Source organism: Lithobates pipiens, unplaced genomic scaffold (genome assembly GCF_037356315.1).
Source record: "Lithobates pipiens isolate NorthernLeopardFrog02 unplaced genomic scaffold, aLitPip1_a1.2 Scaffold_16, whole genome shotgun sequence".
NCBI lineage: Eukaryota > Metazoa > Chordata > Amphibia > Anura > Ranidae > Lithobates > Lithobates pipiens.
In genome coordinates, this window is record NW_027507748.1 from 502,759,458 (window position 1) to 502,778,053 (window position 18,596).

The 18,596-nt window shown below is 43.5% G+C and overlaps 1 protein-coding gene across 1 annotated transcript in view; it reads right to left on the bottom strand.

Moving 5' to 3' along the window:
* Window positions 1-18,596, bottom strand: part of PIBF1 (progesterone immunomodulatory binding factor 1) — a 294,552-nt gene that overhangs the window by 200,917 nt on the left and 75,039 nt on the right. The window contains exons 8-10 of the mRNA XM_077483123.1: window positions 16,697-16,878; window positions 14,248-14,373; window positions 9,144-9,242 (exon numbers count right to left, since the gene is read on the bottom strand). Of these exons, the coding sequence (XP_077339249.1) occupies window positions 9,144-9,242; window positions 14,248-14,373; window positions 16,697-16,878 (407 nt within the window). The remainder of the gene's footprint in view (window positions 1-9,143; window positions 9,243-14,247; window positions 14,374-16,696; window positions 16,879-18,596) is intronic.

Here is an 18,596-nt window from a genome sequence, read left to right on the forward strand (position 1 = left end):
TAAGGTATCTGTGGCTCAGATTTGTAAGTCTGCTACCTGGTCTTCAGTGCATACGTTCACAAAATATTGTCAAGTGAATGTTCGAGCAGCCGAGGATTCAACTTTCGGCTGCAGTGTACAGCGCAGGGTGTCTCACTCCCCTCAAGGCTATTGCTCTGGGACGTCCTAGCAGGTAATGAATATTAGCTGGACTCTGTGTCCCATGATGTATGAAGAAGAAAAATGGAAAATTCCTATCAAAATACTTACCGTAATTTTCCTTTCCTGATGGACTCCATGGCAGCAACGTGTGGGTTAAGTCCCGCCTCCACTACCCATAGGACACTACTCCCATAAATCTTTGCTCCCTGCCCCTGGCCGTGTTCGGTAACTAGCCTACTCCAGCCATTTGGGAGGGAACTCCTGCTGCCATGGAGTCCATCAGGAAAGGAAAATTACGGTAAGTATTTTGATAGGAATTTTCCATTTTCCTGACAGACTCCATGGCAGCAACGTGTGGGAAATAACTCGCCAAACACACCCGGGTGGGCAAAAATGCTGAACAAAAGATTTATTTAACACTGTCGGCCGACAGGACTTTCAAACCAAAATCAACAGAGGATAAAGAAGCTGGCTCAACACAATAGTGAGACATGAAAGTATGAATAGAAGACCAGGAGGCCGCTCTGCAGATTACATCAGGTGCAACGTGGCGCGAAGCTGCCCATGAGGTTGAGAGACTTCTGGTAGAGTGAGCTGTAACCGCCTCAGGAGGAGCCAAGCCCTTCTCTCTCTAAGCCCATTGAATTGCCTGAACCACCCAAGCAGCGATGGATCTAACGGAGGCCTTGGCGCCTCTACTTTTCCCGTTAAATAGTACAAAGAGGAAGTCAGATTGACGAAAAGAAGCTGTAATATCCAGATATTGTTTTAGAGTAACTCCCAAATCAAGTGGATGTGGATCTTGACTTCCAGCAGAATTGAAGGTAGGAAGAGTGATTTCCTGGTTTTCATGGAAAACAGAGGTCACCTTGGGGTTTGTCCCCAACATCGGAATTAGGACTACCCTATCTGGAAAGAAGGTGAGAAAAAGGTTCCTTTGTACCTAGAGACTGAATTTCGGAGATTCTCTTCGCCGAAGTTATGGCTACCAGAAAAGATGTTTTAAGGGTTAATTCTCTGATTGAGAGTGTTCTGTCAAGTTGAGAGAAGAAATCTAGAACCAATGGAAGGTCCCATTTGGGGAATCTAGGCTTCCTTTGTGGCCTAAGCCTGACTGCTCCTTTGAAGAATTGTTAGACCAAGGGATGATTGGCCCATGCGACTCCAGAAAAAGCTGAAATTGCTGAAACCTGGACCCAGAGAGAACTAACCGAAAGGGAGATATCCAATCCTGATTGCAAGAAGCTTAAGACGTCCCGGACTGTCAGGGTATTACAGGAACTGGACCTTGAAGACAAGTGATCTGCAAACTTCGCCCAAATTCTCTCATATACCCGGTTAGTACTGCTTCTTCGAGCACTAAGAAGAGTGGGAATGACTTCTTCAGGACAGCCTAAAGCCTTCAACCGTCCCCTTTCAAAAACCAAGCCTTTAGGCGCAGGTGATCCGGGCAAGGATGTAATCTCGACCCTTGAGACAGAAGGTCTGGCCTGGATGGTAAAGGAATTGGATCCCTGACACTGAGGAGCATCAGAAGCGGAAACCAGGGTCTGTTGGGCCAATAGGGAATTATGGCTATCACTTCTGCTGTCTCTGACCTGAGTCTCCTCAGGAACTGATGAATAATAGGAGTTGGGGGAAAGGCATAGGCCTTGTGGAACCACCATTTCTCTGTCAAGGCATCCACCCCGTAGGCTTGAGGATCCCTGTACCTTGAATAATACTTCTCCAGTTTTTTGTTGCAAGGGGAGGCAAACAGGTCGACTTCTGGGGAGAGCCCCATTGTCAGGATCCAGTTGAACACTTCCTCGTGGAGAGACCACTCGTTGTTGTCCAGAAGTATCCGGGAAAGAAAGTCTGCCTGAACGTTCTGAATCCCTGGGACATAAAATGCTGTCAGATCCTTCAGGTTCCTCTGAGCCCAGGTCATGATCGGTTCCACCTCCTGGAGAAGGGATAGACTTCGGGTACCCCCTTGCCTTCTTATGTACGCCACTGCTGTGGTATTGTCTAGCCTGAGTGAGACCGAGGCTCCCGAAATCAGATGCCGAAAGGCTAGCAGAGCTTGAAAGGCTGCCCTTAACTCCAGGATGTTCGACACCGTCCCTCTGGAGGGGAGAATCCAGGTGCCCTGAGCCACTTCCGCCAGACAGTGGGCGCCCCAACCCCTGTTGCTGGCATCTGTTGTTATGGTGACCCATGAGATGGGGAGAATGGAATGGCAGTTGCAGAGATTTTCCCGTTGGAGCCACCACAGAAGGGAATTCCTCATGGATAAGGTGATCCGAATCAGCTGGGTTTTGCTGCCTGACCATTGATGAAGGAAACCCTTCTGAAAGGGCCTCATCCTCCACTGTGACCACCTCACCATCGGGATTGTCGCTACCATAGTGCCTATAATTTTCAGGCACTGGAGAGCCTGGAGAGGAGAGGCAGAGAGGGCTGGACGGATTCTGTCCCTGACCACTGACAACTTCTCTTCTGGTAATGAGATGGTGCCTCTGACAGTGTTGAATAGGGCCCCTAAGAACACCAGCCGCTGAGATGGGACCAGCTGGCTCTTCTCCAAGTTCAAGATCCACCCGAATTCCTGTAGGGTGGAGATGACCTGCTTTCTGTGTACCAGAAGTTGATCCTTGTCTTGAGCCAACAACAGAAGGTCGTCTAGGTAGTGATGTAGACTAATCCCTTTGGTTCTCAGAAGAGCTACCACTGCCAACAGTACTTTTGAAAATACACGAGGAGAAGTTGATAGCCCGAAGGGAAGGCAAGTAAATTGAAAATGGCTTTCGCCCACGGAGAAGCGGAGATACTGTTGGTAATTTTCTGCAACTGGGACATGAAAATAGGCGTCCTTGAGGTCTATGGAGACCATCCAGTCCCCTGCTTGGACAGATTGTTGAATTGTGGATAAAGACTCCATCTTGAATTTTTCTTTTTTGATAAAACTGTTCAAGTGGGTTAGATCTATGACCGGCCTCCAGGCCCCGCTCTTTTTCCGGACCATAAACAAAGGAGAGTAGATTCCCATGCCTCGCTGAATGACTGGAACATGGATAATGGCGCCTTGAGCCAACAAAGATTCCACGTAGGCTAGAAGAATTAGCCTTTTTTCGTCTGAAGCCGGGAGAGAGGTGGGGACCCATCTGAGTCTGGGAGATTCCTTGAAGGTCCAAACATGACCTGAGGAGACGGTCTTGATGGTCCAGAAGTCTTGGATCGAGGCCGCCCAGACATGGCGAAAGTGGAAAAGACGAGCCCCCACCTGCCCTGTCTGAGCGGGCCCAACCTCAAAAGGATTTAGTTGGTTCCCTCTCTCCCTTCAAATCACTTTTTGTAGATTTTTTAAAAGAGGATTGTCTTGATTTCCAGGACCTGGAAAATTCACGGCCTGGTCTGTAACTGCGAGCTTCCCTGGCTCGTTCCTGGTACTGTCTCTTTGGAAAAGACCTTCTCTGGGCTTGCAAACGCCGGTCCTGGGGGAGGAACCCCGACTTCCCACCAGTGGCTCGGGTAATAGCCTCATCCAACTTATTGCCGAAAAGGGAGGACCCTTCAAAGGGGATGCGGCACCATACTTGTTTTGAGGCTGGGTCTGCCAGCCAGGGGCGGAGCCAAAGAGCCCGTTTAGCCGTAACAGAAGAAAGCATCACCCGAGCCACCATGCGTATAATGTCGATAGAGGCCTCCCCAAGAAAGGCGGAGGCCAGCCTAAGCTCTTGGATAGGCGAGCTCTTAGCTGTATCTTCAGAGATATTTCTAAGTGTCTCATCTACACTATCTGTCCATATCTCCATTGCTTTGGACATAGCGGCCAGAGCTAGCGCTGGCTTACAGGCCATTCCTGCTGTGAGATACACTCTCTTCAAATCAGCATCAATTCGTCTGTCCAGAACGTCCTTAAAAGACACGGTATCCTCTAAGGGAAGAGTGACATGTTTCACCAGCCTCATGACTGCTGCGTCTACCAATGGCGCTGACTCCAAATGCTTCACCTCTTCTTCATTGAAAGGATAGAGTTTCGAAACCTTTGATAGCATGGAGTTTTTCTTCTCCACCTTGCCCCATTCATCTGTGATAATCTCACCTAGCTCAGAGATAAAAGGAAAATTAATCCGTTCCTTCTTTAATTGCTTAAAGAATTTTCTTCGTTTGGAAGGAGCAGCCACAGAATCTTCCCAGTTCAGTGTCTCTCTAACAGCTCTGACCAGAGGAGCGAAATCAAAGCCCACACAGGGATCACTTTCATCAGAGTCACTGTCAGATATGGCAGCTGAGGGGTGGCTATGCGCAGAGGATTCCCAAGTATCCTGCAGCTGAGTCTCCCTTCCTGGAGAAAGTGGCTGCTCTGCCGGGGGAGCATAGGACTGGCCCTCAATATTTCTGAGGGACTCCTTAACAACTTTTTCCACCAGGGTTTTAAGTTGTTGATCCGCGTCACCCCTTTCATTGGAAGCCTTGGCGTAGCAAGGGTCGCATAAAGATTTTCCTGCCGGTACAAGAGCTCTGCACCCCCAACAGGCACTAGCTGAGTGACTAGATTGAGTCCTCGAGGAGTGCGATCTTTCTTCACTACGGTGTCCTGATCTTGAGGAGGAACCATAATGTTTAGATTTGGAAGAGGAGTGCCGGTGATGCGACTTGGAGGAGTCGCTCCCTCTATGAGAGCTGCGATGCTGTTCTGACCTGGAAGGGCTGAAAAAGGAACAAGACAAGAAACCACAGAGACAAGACATCAGGACAGAGCTAACAGATAAATACCCCTCCCCCACCAGACCTTCAGGAGATCATTAGAAATACCTTTTATGAGAGGGCTGGCCACAAACAGGCGGTAAGGAATCCATGTCCTCAGCGATATCCATACGCGCTGAAAAGATGACAAGGGATCAGTGCAAGGGACAGGGAAGGGATAGCCTCCCTATCCCAGAATGCCACTTACCAGTGGATGCAACACAGAGGCAGGGGGAAGTCACCGCAACAGCCCGCAAGCATTCCCAAAGCTTGCAGACTAATTCCACATTTAAATAGCCCGCCCCTGTGACGTCACCGCCGTGCCTGTGCGCGAAACAGCGGCAATTTGCCGCTATTGCGCATGCGCGAAACCAAGCCTCGATCTCAACCGCGTTCGCGCATGCGCAGTACGCCCAAAAACGCAAACCCGGAAGTAGAACGGCGGCTGGAACGCGGAAGAACCAGCCGCCATGCCTGCACATACAAACAAACAGAAACAAACGAAGACAGATAATAAAATACAAAAACTGCTGCCATAAAGAACTTTTAGAACCTCTCACCACTCCCACCACGATCGATCACTCGGCCGAAGATAAGGTAAGATGACACCGGACTTTCCAGGGGGCAAAACAGGTCACCTGCTAATAGCTGGCTATCCGACCAATGCGCAGCCTGCCTGCCAGTGGCCAGGACATGGGCTTCTTCACAGCGCCTCTTCCACTGCCCACTCCATACCCTGCTAATAGCTAGGGCTTAGCGGAGTAATGCGACTTTCCAGACCCAGAGTCGCAGACCGGCCGACCTCGATCGTGGGGATGAAAAATCTTCATGTAGAAAGACCACCTCTGGGTCCTTCGGAGGAGGACAAAAAAAGAACACGGCCAGGGGCAGGGAGCAAAGATTTATGGGAGTAGTGTCCTATGGGTAGCGGAGGCGGGACTTAACCCACACGTTGCTGCCATGGAGTCTGTCAGGAAATAAGATTTTTACCTACCTGTAAAATCCTATTCTGAGTACATCATGGTACGCAGAGATCCCTCCCCTCTTTTTTTGAGGATTCAGTGCTTGCTACAAAACTGAAGTGCTTCCTGTGTGGGAGGGGTTAGATAGGGGCTCACTACCTGTCTAAAGACCTTTGGTCTACCAGTGTCCATTCACCTGGAGATGAATGATAACCCAGGAGGTAAGGAATATTAGCCTGATTCTGTGTCCCACGATGTAAAGAATTTTACAGGTAAGTATGATGTAAAAATCTTATTTTTGGGACTGTGGGCATTTTTCCTCGGCGTGAAAAACAAATTCCACTATAGCCTCAGCAATATCAGGCACAATTTTAAATCTTACAATTTCAATGTATCCTATCCATTCCGGGTGTCCTTACCCGGAAGGAAAGAATAATTCACACCATTTGTGTATTGACCTCATGCGCTATTGCTCTACATTGGAAGTGCCCAACGGTCTCCCTGTCCTCAATCCTAGATAGGGTTGATGGGGTATTGTTGATGGGAAGGATTCTATATACAGGATAAAATGCACCTGTTTGATCGCAAACGGGAGGCTTGGAAGACTCAGACATATTTTTCTGTCCTAAAATAATATAGTACCTATATAAGTTACCATGATCTGTGAGATCAATACCCTTTGGTATATCTTTCGTATTCTCTATATATCTATTTTTGTACTATTATTGACCCATGTTTTCTGATGGTTCGTAAGCTTCTGAATTGTCTTTTTGCCTTATGACTCATGATTATACTTGCGACATCCACTCTTATGTATCTTGTCACACCAATGTATATATTTTATATACTTTAATAAAAAAGTTTGTAAACCAAACAGAAAGTATGTTATATGGGTGCCAATGGGATAGTTCACACAAGTGCAATCAGTTCCAGGACGCCTTTTTCCTGCACTGGACTGTACTGGAACGCGGAAAAATGTAACGGAATGCACCAGAACACATCAAAAACGCACCAAACCCCAGTAAAGCAGAAAAAGAACACAGGGAAAAAACAGCATTTGTAATGCATCCGGAAATGCGTCAAAACGTGTTAAAATTACACATGCAGAAACGCATCCGGAAAATATATCTTAAGTGCTTTTTTGTGCTGTGAACCAGTATTAACCGGTTCCCAACCGGCGCACGGCGATGTAAGTCGGCAGAATGGCACGGGCAGGCATATTGGCGTACAGGTACGTCCAATCTTCAATGCCACCCTGCCATAGCGAGCGCGCTGCCGCCGGCGCGCTCGCGTGCCGGTTGGGACCCCGTGAGTCCGGTCGCAGGTCCCACGGACTTGTTCGCCGCGGGCATGATCGTCTCACGGGACGGCTGAATGGAGGAAATGCCATGTAAACAGCATTTCTCCATTCTGCCTAGCAACTAGTGACGCTGATCTCTGCTCCATGTGATTGGAGAAGAGATCAGTGTTCAGTAAATAAAAGCCCAACCCCCCACAGTTAGTAACACACCCCTAGAAACACTTAACACCTAGACTGCCACCCACTGGTTAACCCCTTCACTGCCAGTGTCATTTACACAGGAATCACTGCATTTATATAGCAGTGATTGCTGTATAACTGACAATGGTCCCAAAAATGTGTCAAAAATGTCCGATGTGTCCGCCGCAATGTTGAAGTCACAATAAAAATCGCAGATCGCCGCCATTTCTAGTAAAAAAAAAAAATAATAAAAAATTATTAATAAAAATGCCATAAAACTATCCCTATTTTGTAAACGCTATAACTTTAATAACCGCTTATTGCGATTTTTTTTTACCAAAAATATGTAGAAGAATACTTATTGGCCTAAACTGAGGGAAAAAATGTTTTTTTATATATTTTTGGGGGATATTTATTTTAACAAAAATGTTTAAAAAAATGCGTTTTTTTCAAAATTGTCTGTTTTTGTTTATAGCACAAAAAATAAAAACCGCAGAGGTGATCAAATACCACCAAAAGAAAGCTCTATTTATGGGAAAAAAGGACGTTAATTTTGTTTGGGAGCCACGTCGCACGACCGCGCAATTGTCAGTTAAAGCGACGCAGTGCCGAATCGCAAAAAGTGGTCTGGTCTTTGACCAGCAAAATGGTCCGGTCTGTAAGTGGTTAAAGCAGAACTAGGGCAACAACTTTCTTCTTTTTGGGATAAAGGTTTTAAACTTCTTTTACATTTGTCTTGCTCCCTGAAGAGCATTCCGATCTTCAGAGAGTATTTGACAGGTGGCTAGGAGGCGTTGTATTGCCTCCTTATCACCTATTTAAATGCCGGACAACCATGTGCATTGCAGACGGTTGTGGGGCTCTTGCAGTGCGGCCCCCATTTACTTGACTAGATTGCGTTTCTAGTACCCGAACGCAACAAGGGGTATAATTTCTGTCATGAAGCAAAGCATCACGGTGTGTACACATCCCCAGCTGCTGCCTTTCTAGATAAAAGGGGAGTGGTTTACATGAATAAAAGTTGATCATTGTACTGACCCCTGTCAGTGTTAAATGGTTAGTTCCAGCCTTCTAACCCTCTGACACTTTTGCTAGACAGTTTGGTCTGTTAAAGTTGAAAAATCCCCCAAAAAAAAAAAAAAAAAAAAAAAAAAAAGTATAAAAAAGGAAACAAATGCTGCTGCCACATCTAATATTTGGTAAGCTACAAAATAATACTTTTTTGTTTTTGAGTATAACACCACTTTAAAGATCGCTCCATCAATAATGGAAATGTACAAATAACGTGCAATCACAACTTCTCAACTGTCAGCGGAAGTATATTTGGGGCACTTACAGCAGAGTGTCATGTATGTTTTTAATATATGCCAGGTGGATCTTTACAGTGGTTACTTGCCCTGCTGATGTTAAGTACATTTCTGCTAAACTGGAACGCATGGTAGAAAAGAATTGTGCAATTCGTTTCAGATTTATCATCAATTGTGAGGTCTGAGTGCCTACCTAAAAAATTTTTTTCAATAAATCCATTTGGGTAGGTCTCACAATACATAGCTGTGGGAACATTTTTGCTGCTCTGATATAACAAATAAAAGCAAGATCTGACCGTTTGGTCCTCTTTTAAACATTCTTTAGAAAACGATTGACAGAAAGTATTGCAACAAGTAGGTGACCCCCTTCCATATAACAACTACAGTGCCACCTGCTGGCGCAATCTTGTGTGGCAGTAGCTGGATTGTAATCCACATAGCACTGTCAATAGTCCAATCTCTTTGCTACACACATATAATACTTGTATAGTTGGCAATTACCCACGACAAACCATTACTTACTGTTCTAATATCTGATCAGATTTTGCCAGAGCTTCTCTTTCAGCAGCAACTGCTCGCTCTTTCTCGGCTATAGCATTGTCCTTTGCTTCCCTTAAATTCCTAGAAGAGAAAAAAAATAAAATAAAAACCACAGATTCAGAAACAGAAATAGCTACACGTTAGGAAAAGCCAATTATCAGCAATGTTCATTGTAAAAATAGGAGCTGCACAATTTTGGAAAAGAAAAATGAGAATCACGTTTTTTTTCCCCTTAGAATAAAGATCACGATTCTCCCACGATTTTTGTGGCGTAACATCAGCTTTCACATTATACAAAAAAATTGGGAAATGTTTGGGGGTTCTAATTAATTTTCTATCAAGAAATACTGGTTTTTAACTTAAGCATCAGAATTACTCTTTAAAGCAGAGTTCCACCCACTTTTAGAACTTTGTCTTAAAGGAAAGACGACCCCCTCCATCACTTGTTTTTGGGCATTTTTTTTTGTTTCGAACCCACCTTTTCTGAAGTACTAAGTGTACTTCCGTTCCAGCCAGGCTGCGGCGCAGCATGTCATGTCCTCTTGTGTGGTGAGCCCCCCCACTGTCTTCTGGGACCTGTGTGTCCCCCAGAAGACAAGCTGGCCATTCACAAATCACCATGCAAAACCTATACTAGTTAACAGTAGGAAACCTATATTAATTAGAATGGCGGTGCCTTCACCCGATCGGATGGACGGATTTGCCTGGGGGGGAACGAAGGTTATCTCTTTGATCTAAATTAACCAAACGATACATTGTTTATAGTTATCTCGCAATGTTGATGAACATTGGCCGGAGGCTCTTTTTTTTTTTTTTTTGACAGCTGTGAGTGAGCAGAGAATGGCTCTGCATTGTTTACATAGAATCGTGGAGATGCCGGTTTAAGATTGTGAGATGGGTTGACTCGAGATTGCAATTTTTTAACGATTAATCGTGCAGCTCTACTTTGATAGCTTAAATATTTCTTATAATAAAAAACAAAAAAAGAAAAAAAACTATGCTTAAACATTTGTAGCAGTATTTTTAATTACCTCACCACACAATTTGTTACGATCACTTTTGGACAGCTTGGTATGCCTGTAAATGACCGTAAACATACACATATACATACATACATAGATTTTATATATATATATATATATATATATATATATATATATATATAGAGAGAGAGATATATATATATATATATATATATATATATATATATATATATATATATATATATATATAAAAGATGTCTGAAACAATTAGGGAAACCATAGTGGTAAAAACTGTTCAATACAGTTACTGTAGGAGCAAACCGGTAATAAAATGTGTGCATTCAACAGTACAGCCTTACAAAGCTCCATTCAAGCATGTGGGTGAAGTGCAGTGGGAGCACTTTCCATCTTTGGTAAAGCTTCTACTACTGGTGGGCAAGAAAAAAAATTAAGGGTCAATGGACCCGAAAAAAAACAGGCAACAGCAAAACCAACTTACAGCTTGAGCAAGCGACAATGGAGGCTCAAGAAAATCAGGCTCTGCACAAGGGAAAAGGACAGATGCTAGATACTGTAAAGGGCCTAAGGACCCTACCTCCCTTTAAGGAAGCAAAGAAAAGAGGGGTCATGTGCCAAGGGAAAATGTGGCACATAGCGCAGATGTCATGCCTGACTCCACCTCTTAATGCCTATGTCAAAAGCAGGGCCTGCTAGGCCTTTTCACGTGGCCTTCTCAGTTTTGCAGTTAGAATGTGGCAGAACTCCATTGGGGTTGCACACTGTGCATAGTGCACCCCTAAACCCTGAACTATGTACACAGCACACCCCTAATTTCTGCACTCTGTACGTAATGCACTCCTGAACCCTGCACTCTGTACATAGCATACTCCAGACCTCTGCACTCTCTACGTAGCGAACCCCTGCACTCTGTGCATAGGTCACCTCTGGAGCTGCACTCTGTACATTAGGCATTCCTAAACTCTGTACGTATTGCACCCCAGATACAACCAGCCCTTTGAGAGTAATGCAGCCGCAATGAAATTGGAGTTTGACACCCCTGCCCTAAGGAGAACATGTGTCATGCTCTCCAACAGGGTGTGGGAGGGAAAATTTTAAATGCCCATAAAGGCAATAAGAAGCACCAGGGAGGCAAGAAGAACTGGCTTCCAAGACACCCGGCCACAAATAGCAGAACAAGGGAAGGAAGCCAAAGCAGAACTATTGCTACGGGGGTAACAGAGAGAGGAAGAATCTGCTTTCATGAGGAACACCTCCTCTTCAACCAGAAAAGGAGGCTCTGCTTGCCAAGAAGTCCTGCACGAGCCCCAGAAGAACATAGATGAGTGACATTTAATATAACAGAGATAAGAAGAGAATGTACCAAGACCCATTGGGTACTAAGTGCTATGCTGTACACAGTATCAGGAAAAAGCATGTGTTGGAAGAGGAATGAGAGCAAACCCCAAAATGATGTTCCCTATCAGCACACTGGGTGAATGACCTTAGAAGACAGTCTACAGAACAGGGGCAAACAACCTACATATCGTATCTCACAAAAGTGAGTACACCCCTCATATTTTCGTAAATATTTTATTATATCTTTCATGTGACAACACTGAAGAAATTACACTTTGCTACAAGGTACAGTAGTGAGTGTACAGCTTGTATAAGAATGTAAATTTGCTGTCCCCTCAAAATAACTTATCACAGCCATTAAGGTCTAAACCGCTGGCAACAAAAGTGAGTACAACCCTAAGTGAAAATGTCCAAATTGGGCCCAATTAGCCATTTTCCCTCCCCGGTGTCATGCGACTCATTAGTACTACAGGGTCTCAGGTGTGAATGGGGAGCAGATGTGTTAAATTTGGTGTTATCACTCTCACTCTCTTACTGGTCACTGGAAGTTCAACATGGCACCTCATGGCAAAGAACTCTCTGAGGATCTTTAATAAAAAAAAAAAAAATGTTGCTCTACATAAAAATGGCCTAGGCTATCAGAAGATTACCAAGACCCTGAAACGGAGCTGCAACACGGTGGCCAAAACCATACTGCGGTTTAACAGGACAGGTTCCACTCAGGACAGGCCTCGCCATGGTCGACCAAAGAAGTTGAGTGAATGTGCTCAGCGTCATATTCAGAGGTTGTCTTTGGGAAATAGATGTATGAGTGCTGCCAGCATTGCTGCAGAGGTTGAAGGGGTGGGGGGTCAGCCTCTCAGTGCTCAGACCATACGCCGCACACTGCATCAAAGAAGGAAGCCTCTTCTAAAGATGGTGCACAAGAAAGCCCACAAAAAAGGAGTGCTATGGACACTCTCTTAACCACTTCCCGACCAGCGCATGCCGATGTACGTCGGCAGAATGGCACGGGCAGGCATATTGGTGTACAGGTACGTCCAAACTTTAATGCCGCCCTGCGTGCTCGTGTGCTGGTGGGACCCCTGTGAGTCTGGTCGCGGGTCCCGCAGACTCGATCGCCGCAGGCATACCCGTGATCGTCTCACGGGGTGGCTGAACGGAGAGATGCCGTTGTAAACAGCATCTCCCTGTTCTGCCTAGCAACAAGTGATGCTGATCTCTGCTCCATGTGATTGGAGCAGAGATCAGTGTTCACTAAAAGAAAGCCCAGCCCCCCCACAGTTAGTAACACACCCCTAGGAACACTTAACCCCTACACTGACACTCACTGGTTAACCTCTTCACTGCCAGTGTCATTTACACAGGAATCACTGCACATTTATAGCAGTGATTGCTGTATAAATGACAATGGTCCCAAAAATGTGTCTGATGTGTCCGCCATAATGTCAGTCACAATAAAAATCACTGATCTCCGCCATTACTAGTAAAAAAAATATATTAATAAAAATGCCATAAAACTATCCCCTATTTTGTAAACGCTATAACTTTTGCGCAAACCAATCAATAATCGCTTATTGCGTTTTTTTTTTTACCAAAAATATGTAGAACAATACATATCGGCCTAAACTGAGGTAAAAAAATGTTTTTTTAATATTTTTGGGGGATATTTATTATAACAAAAAGTAAAAAATAATGTGTTTTTTTCAAAATGTATTTATTTTGTTTATAGCGCAAAAAATAAAAAAAACGGCAGAGGTGATCAAATACCACCATAAGAAAGCTCCATTTGTGGGAAAAAAAGGACATCAATTTTGTTTGGGAGCCACGTCGCACGACCGCGCAATTGTCAGTTAAAGCGATGCAGTGTCGAATCTCAAAAAGTGGTCTGGTCTTTGGCCAGCAAAATGGTCCGGTCTGTAAGTGGTTAAAGACATTACTATCTAGTCTAAATACAGCATGAGTAGTTTAAACAAGAATGCCTACCCAGATGCTTCTTTTGGGTCTACAATCAGTTTAAAAAATTTTAGCTGTTCGAGACTTAAAAAAACCCAAAAAAAAAAAAACGTGCAGTTTCTATCTTATGACTATTATGAGATTATTAAGTTTCTTGACTGTTACATGTGAATAGGTGGAATTACATAAATCATGTGATTAAGAAGAGCTGTCTGCTTCCTCTGACAAGTTACATACTGCTGAATCCCACACAATCCACATTGTGCAGCTCGGTTCATTGTTAACTCTATAAAAAATAAAAAAAAACAAGTTTTCTGTACTGATGTAATAATACAATGTTCGGACATATTCTTCAAAGGGTAACACAGAAAATGTCAAAACCTTTCCCAACAAGTTAAAGTGATGACTTCACCAGGACGGCACACCCAAAAGGAGATTCACAAGTGATGACAGTCCTCCAAAATATTAGAAAGAAGGAAGTCTTTTCATATTGTTCTCAGGTAACTATATTTTACATGCACAGACTCTCCAAAGGCCACGTGCAAATAAATAGAGATGTAAAATGTAATGGTGTATAAGCTCTGTAAAATACAGTTTTCCAAAAAAAAAAAAAACTTAGAAAAAAAAAACTTTAAAAAAAAAACTTCATGCGTTTGCTATGAAATGTCAGCAAATTGTTACCAAATGCGTTTAGGGCAAACAATATCTAGGCTGTACTACACCGTCTGTGCCCCATTCTAAGGTACATTCCAATGTGAGGTTTTATTAGAAAATAGTTGTGTTAATCATACCTGTTTTCCCGTTCATACATCTCTTTTGATGCCCCACGGAGTTGATCAATTTCTTGATTCGTCTTTAGTCTAATTTGCTCCAGCTCATTGCGCAGTTTATTCTCATATTCAGTCTTATAATGATCTCTGTATCAACAAATGGATAAAAAAAAACAATAAATAAGTCTTGCCTCTTCAGACAGAATTCCATACTGCTCCTCTTCTGCACTGGACTAGGGTCCAGAAAAAACATATTACAACAAAAAACGGATAACTTAACATAAAGTGGTTGTAAACCTCAGACACAAAATATAAGCAAAGCACATCCCTCTATAGTGCGTACTTGTCTTAATTAAGAGCACTAAGTGCCATTTCTGCTTCTTCATTCCCCTGCTATCAGCATAAATCACTTCTGACAAGTTTTCCTGACACCAAGAGAAAAAAGGTGACAGGGGAGCTCCAGCTGATTGACAGCCTCAGCACTGTTCCTGTTCTGTTTGAAGGGGGTGCGTCCCTTCACTCCAAGAAACTTTCAAAGCTATCCTCACTCAGCTCTGCAGAGTGTAACTTCAGCTCTCCACCCCCTTTTTTCTCACAGCTCAGACCAGCTTTATAAAATCTGGACTTTGGACTGAGAAGAGAATAAATATGGAAAATAAACGGTTAACTTACATAAGAGGATTTGTTTAATCTCTGTGTATGACCTGCGGCCAGTCACTTCACTGGATATATGTAAGAGTTTACAACCACTTTAAACCTAGGTTCACACTGCTGCAGGATTGAAATCCTGCAAGTTCAGCTGAACTCACACGATTTCATACCCGCGTGTCAGTTCCAACTTCGGGGGCAATTTCAGAGACATCTGTGCGGGTACCTGGAAATCGCACCTGAAGTCACCAAGTGTTCTGCCGCAAAGTCAGCGTCACAATGATTCAGACGATGCCATTGCTGGCAATAGCCGGCGATTTGGCATACGAATTGACATGTCAAATCGCATGCCAAAACGCATCAATGTGAACCTAGGCTAAAGGGAGTATTCAGAGTTATCCACTGACTTCTAGCATCTCTTTGGAACAGCGAGATCACTAAACTCTCAACTTTTGCAGGCTCATTTGAAATGTTTATTTATTGCATATCTCAAAGAACACAGCACAAGGACAAATACTGAATGGCAGTGGTTTGGGCAGCTCTAGTTTTGGCTGGGAGATATTGGCAGGGGCACCTGGTAGAAAGAGGACCTAGTGGATAATTTAATGAACCTGTTTCTAAGTATACTATTTTGGTGGACTGGCCCAATACTATTATCAATACATTATTGCTTGAAGCAGGATTAAACCCAAAAGTAAACATTTCCTGTATAATATTGCAGCTCATCAAAGCTTGGATGTGATGGCTGGATTCATTTCCTTTGTCTAGGCTTTTTTCTACTTTTATCTGATGAGTAGGGATGAGCTCAGACGTGTTCGCATGGACCACGTGCAGAGTCCGCCAAGAAGTCGGCGCAGCGCTGTGCTAATCACAGGCAGTGAGACATTGCCCGATCTCTGCAGCCGCGCAGCGGGGCAATGTCTTACTGCCTGTGATTATCGCAGCACCAACTTCCTGGCGGGCTCTGCACATGGACCATGCGAACACGCCTGAGGTCATCCTTACTGATGAGCTAGCAAACAATTCTGTTTTTCAAAAGTGCAAGCACTCCAGTAGAATATAACATGGATGAGAAAAAACATTTTACACTGGCACGGGTGATTAAAATGATCAGCTTTTATTTATTTACGCAAAACCTTTATCCCAAAAAGAAAAAACAAACTGTTTTTCTGTAACTAATTATAAAGTGTGAGTGTGAGTTTGGCTTCAATTTGTTAGTGTATCTAAATCTGCTAGTACATTTAACACTACCCTCCTCCACAGACTAACAATGCTGCTGCCTGCTTATGTCTCACTAAGGTCTCTTGCACACTGCAGCTTGAAAAAGCTCAGTACAGCTTTTTTTTTACTATGCTAAAATGCTGCCCATTAATTGTAATGTGCCTATGCAAACAGGGGCATAAACAAGCGCCATGCATTCTTCAGTAAAAAAAAAAAAAATAGAAAAATCAGCATTTCTGGTCAGTAATTACGCCTCATGTGCGCAAATATGTGCGAATGTGCACAAATGGCCATTTACATATTGTGCAGAAAGAGAATAAGCTTTCGCATATATGCGAATTTGCACGTAAATACGCGCAAATACATACAAAAAAAAGAACCTCTGAAAAAGTAGATGCTCAAACAGGAGTATTATGTGCAAGAGGCCTGATACAGGAGGTGTATTACTGGCCAGATCACCAGGGGAAAACAGAGAAGAAAAAAACAAAGAAAAGAAAACTGATGCAGCCACCATATCTAATGATTGGTAAGCTTCAATGAAGTACATTGCAATAAATGCATTATAAAATACCACTAAGAAAAAGGGCAACAAACGACTTACCTTGAAGCAACATATTTTTCATACATTTCTTCTCTGGCTTTTTTGGCATCTTCCAGCTGACCCTGAAGTCTTTCTAAGCGGTCCTCTTCATGAGCACAGCGGACATTCAACTCCATATTCTGTCGGTTAAGGAAGTCTTTATCCTTTTGCAAGAGTGAAACAGATTGTCGCAATGTGCTTACCTGCATAGAAGACAGGAAAAAAACAGTTGTAATTTTTAGTTCGGTCACTTACAAATACAAAAAATAAATAAATACAGTACGATGGTCATAGAACACCAGTGCGTATACAAACCGAACATTGTCCGACGTTGTCCCACATGCTTTTGGCTAAATTTTGAAGGGAATGTAAACACCAACAATGGACTTATCTCATCTGGTCCATTTTGGTCTGGTACATATAGTTAAAAACATTTTGTTATATCGGTTTGAGAAGTGCAAAAATACCCTTTGATCCTTTTAGAAAATTTTCCAGCTAGCAATGTCTTGTGCCTTTTCCTGTGCTGCGCTCTTATTAGGTAGCTATATACACTATCTGACAAAAGTGAGTACACCCCTCGCATTTTTGTAAATATTAGAATACATTCAAATGAAATTATGTTTTTTTTCTCTCCCAATTTTTTTTTTTTTTTAATGCAACACTGTCACAAACACACACACACACACACACACACACACACACACACAGTGGTATTGGGGAGATTATTCTCATGTGGCACATCGTTTTCCAATGATTTGCACCAGTCAAACCTGTATTTAAGGGCATGGTAGCCCAGTCTTATTTAAAAAAAATTGAGTCCACATAGACATCAGCTGCCCACCCAGGAGGGAATATACTGAGCCATCTGGCTCCTTTGTTGTCAGCACTGCAGTCTCTCTGTGTTGTCCAGCTCTACTAGTTCCCTTGGATCCCTTAGCCTTTAGTAGCAGTGCCCTGCTGCACAGCCTAGTCCTGGCTGGATAAGGGTTCTCCTGACACCCCAATAGGAGCCAACCTGATGCCTGAAACACAACCTCCTGTCTACTGGCTGGGACATCTCTAATCCCTGGATAAGACCTCCTGTCTCTGGACTCCTGGTTGGGGCACCTCTGACACCTGGGTGAGACCTCCTGGACCTCCTGTCTCTTGGTTCCAATTGGGAGAAAAATCTATATGCTAAACAGCAAAGGAAAGGACTCACCCTAGAGACAGGGAATCACTTGGGACTTATAAAACATTCATCATTCCCCCTTCAGAGGGGTGGGTCTACATACCAGAAAAAGGAGAGACTAAGTTTATTAATGGGAAAATATCCCAGAGGAGCAGTTATAAAGTTACCCCATACATTTATGCAGTATCAAAATTGAATCAGTTTATTGGACACAGAATATTGCAAAGATAAACATTATAAAATGTATCAAACCTCCACCTGTCACCAAATAACAGTTATTTGGTGACAGGTGGAGGTTTGGTGCATTTTATGATGTTTGTCTTTGCAATATTTAGTGTCCAATAAACTGATTCAATTTTGATACTGCATAAACGCCTGGGGTCACTTTATACCTGCTCCTCTGGGATATTTTCCAAATTAGGAACTCTGAGTTATCCTCGGGTCTGAGAATAGAACAACACTGCAAACCTGTGTACTTAGACAAGTTACAGGCACCTGGTAAAATCCGGACACAGGATTGACTACAGAATCCAGAGAAACCCAAACACACAGATTTCTCCACTCAAAAGCAATAGCCCGGAACCTCCCATTAACCCTCAATGCAAATCCTGTGTCAAATTAATACTGTGTATTACCCCCTTTAACATCAATGACGGCTTGAAATATTTTGTGGTATTTGCGGATGAGGCTCTTTATCTTCTCATGGTAAAGCTGCCCATTCCTCTTGGCAAAAAGCCTCCAGTTCTTGTA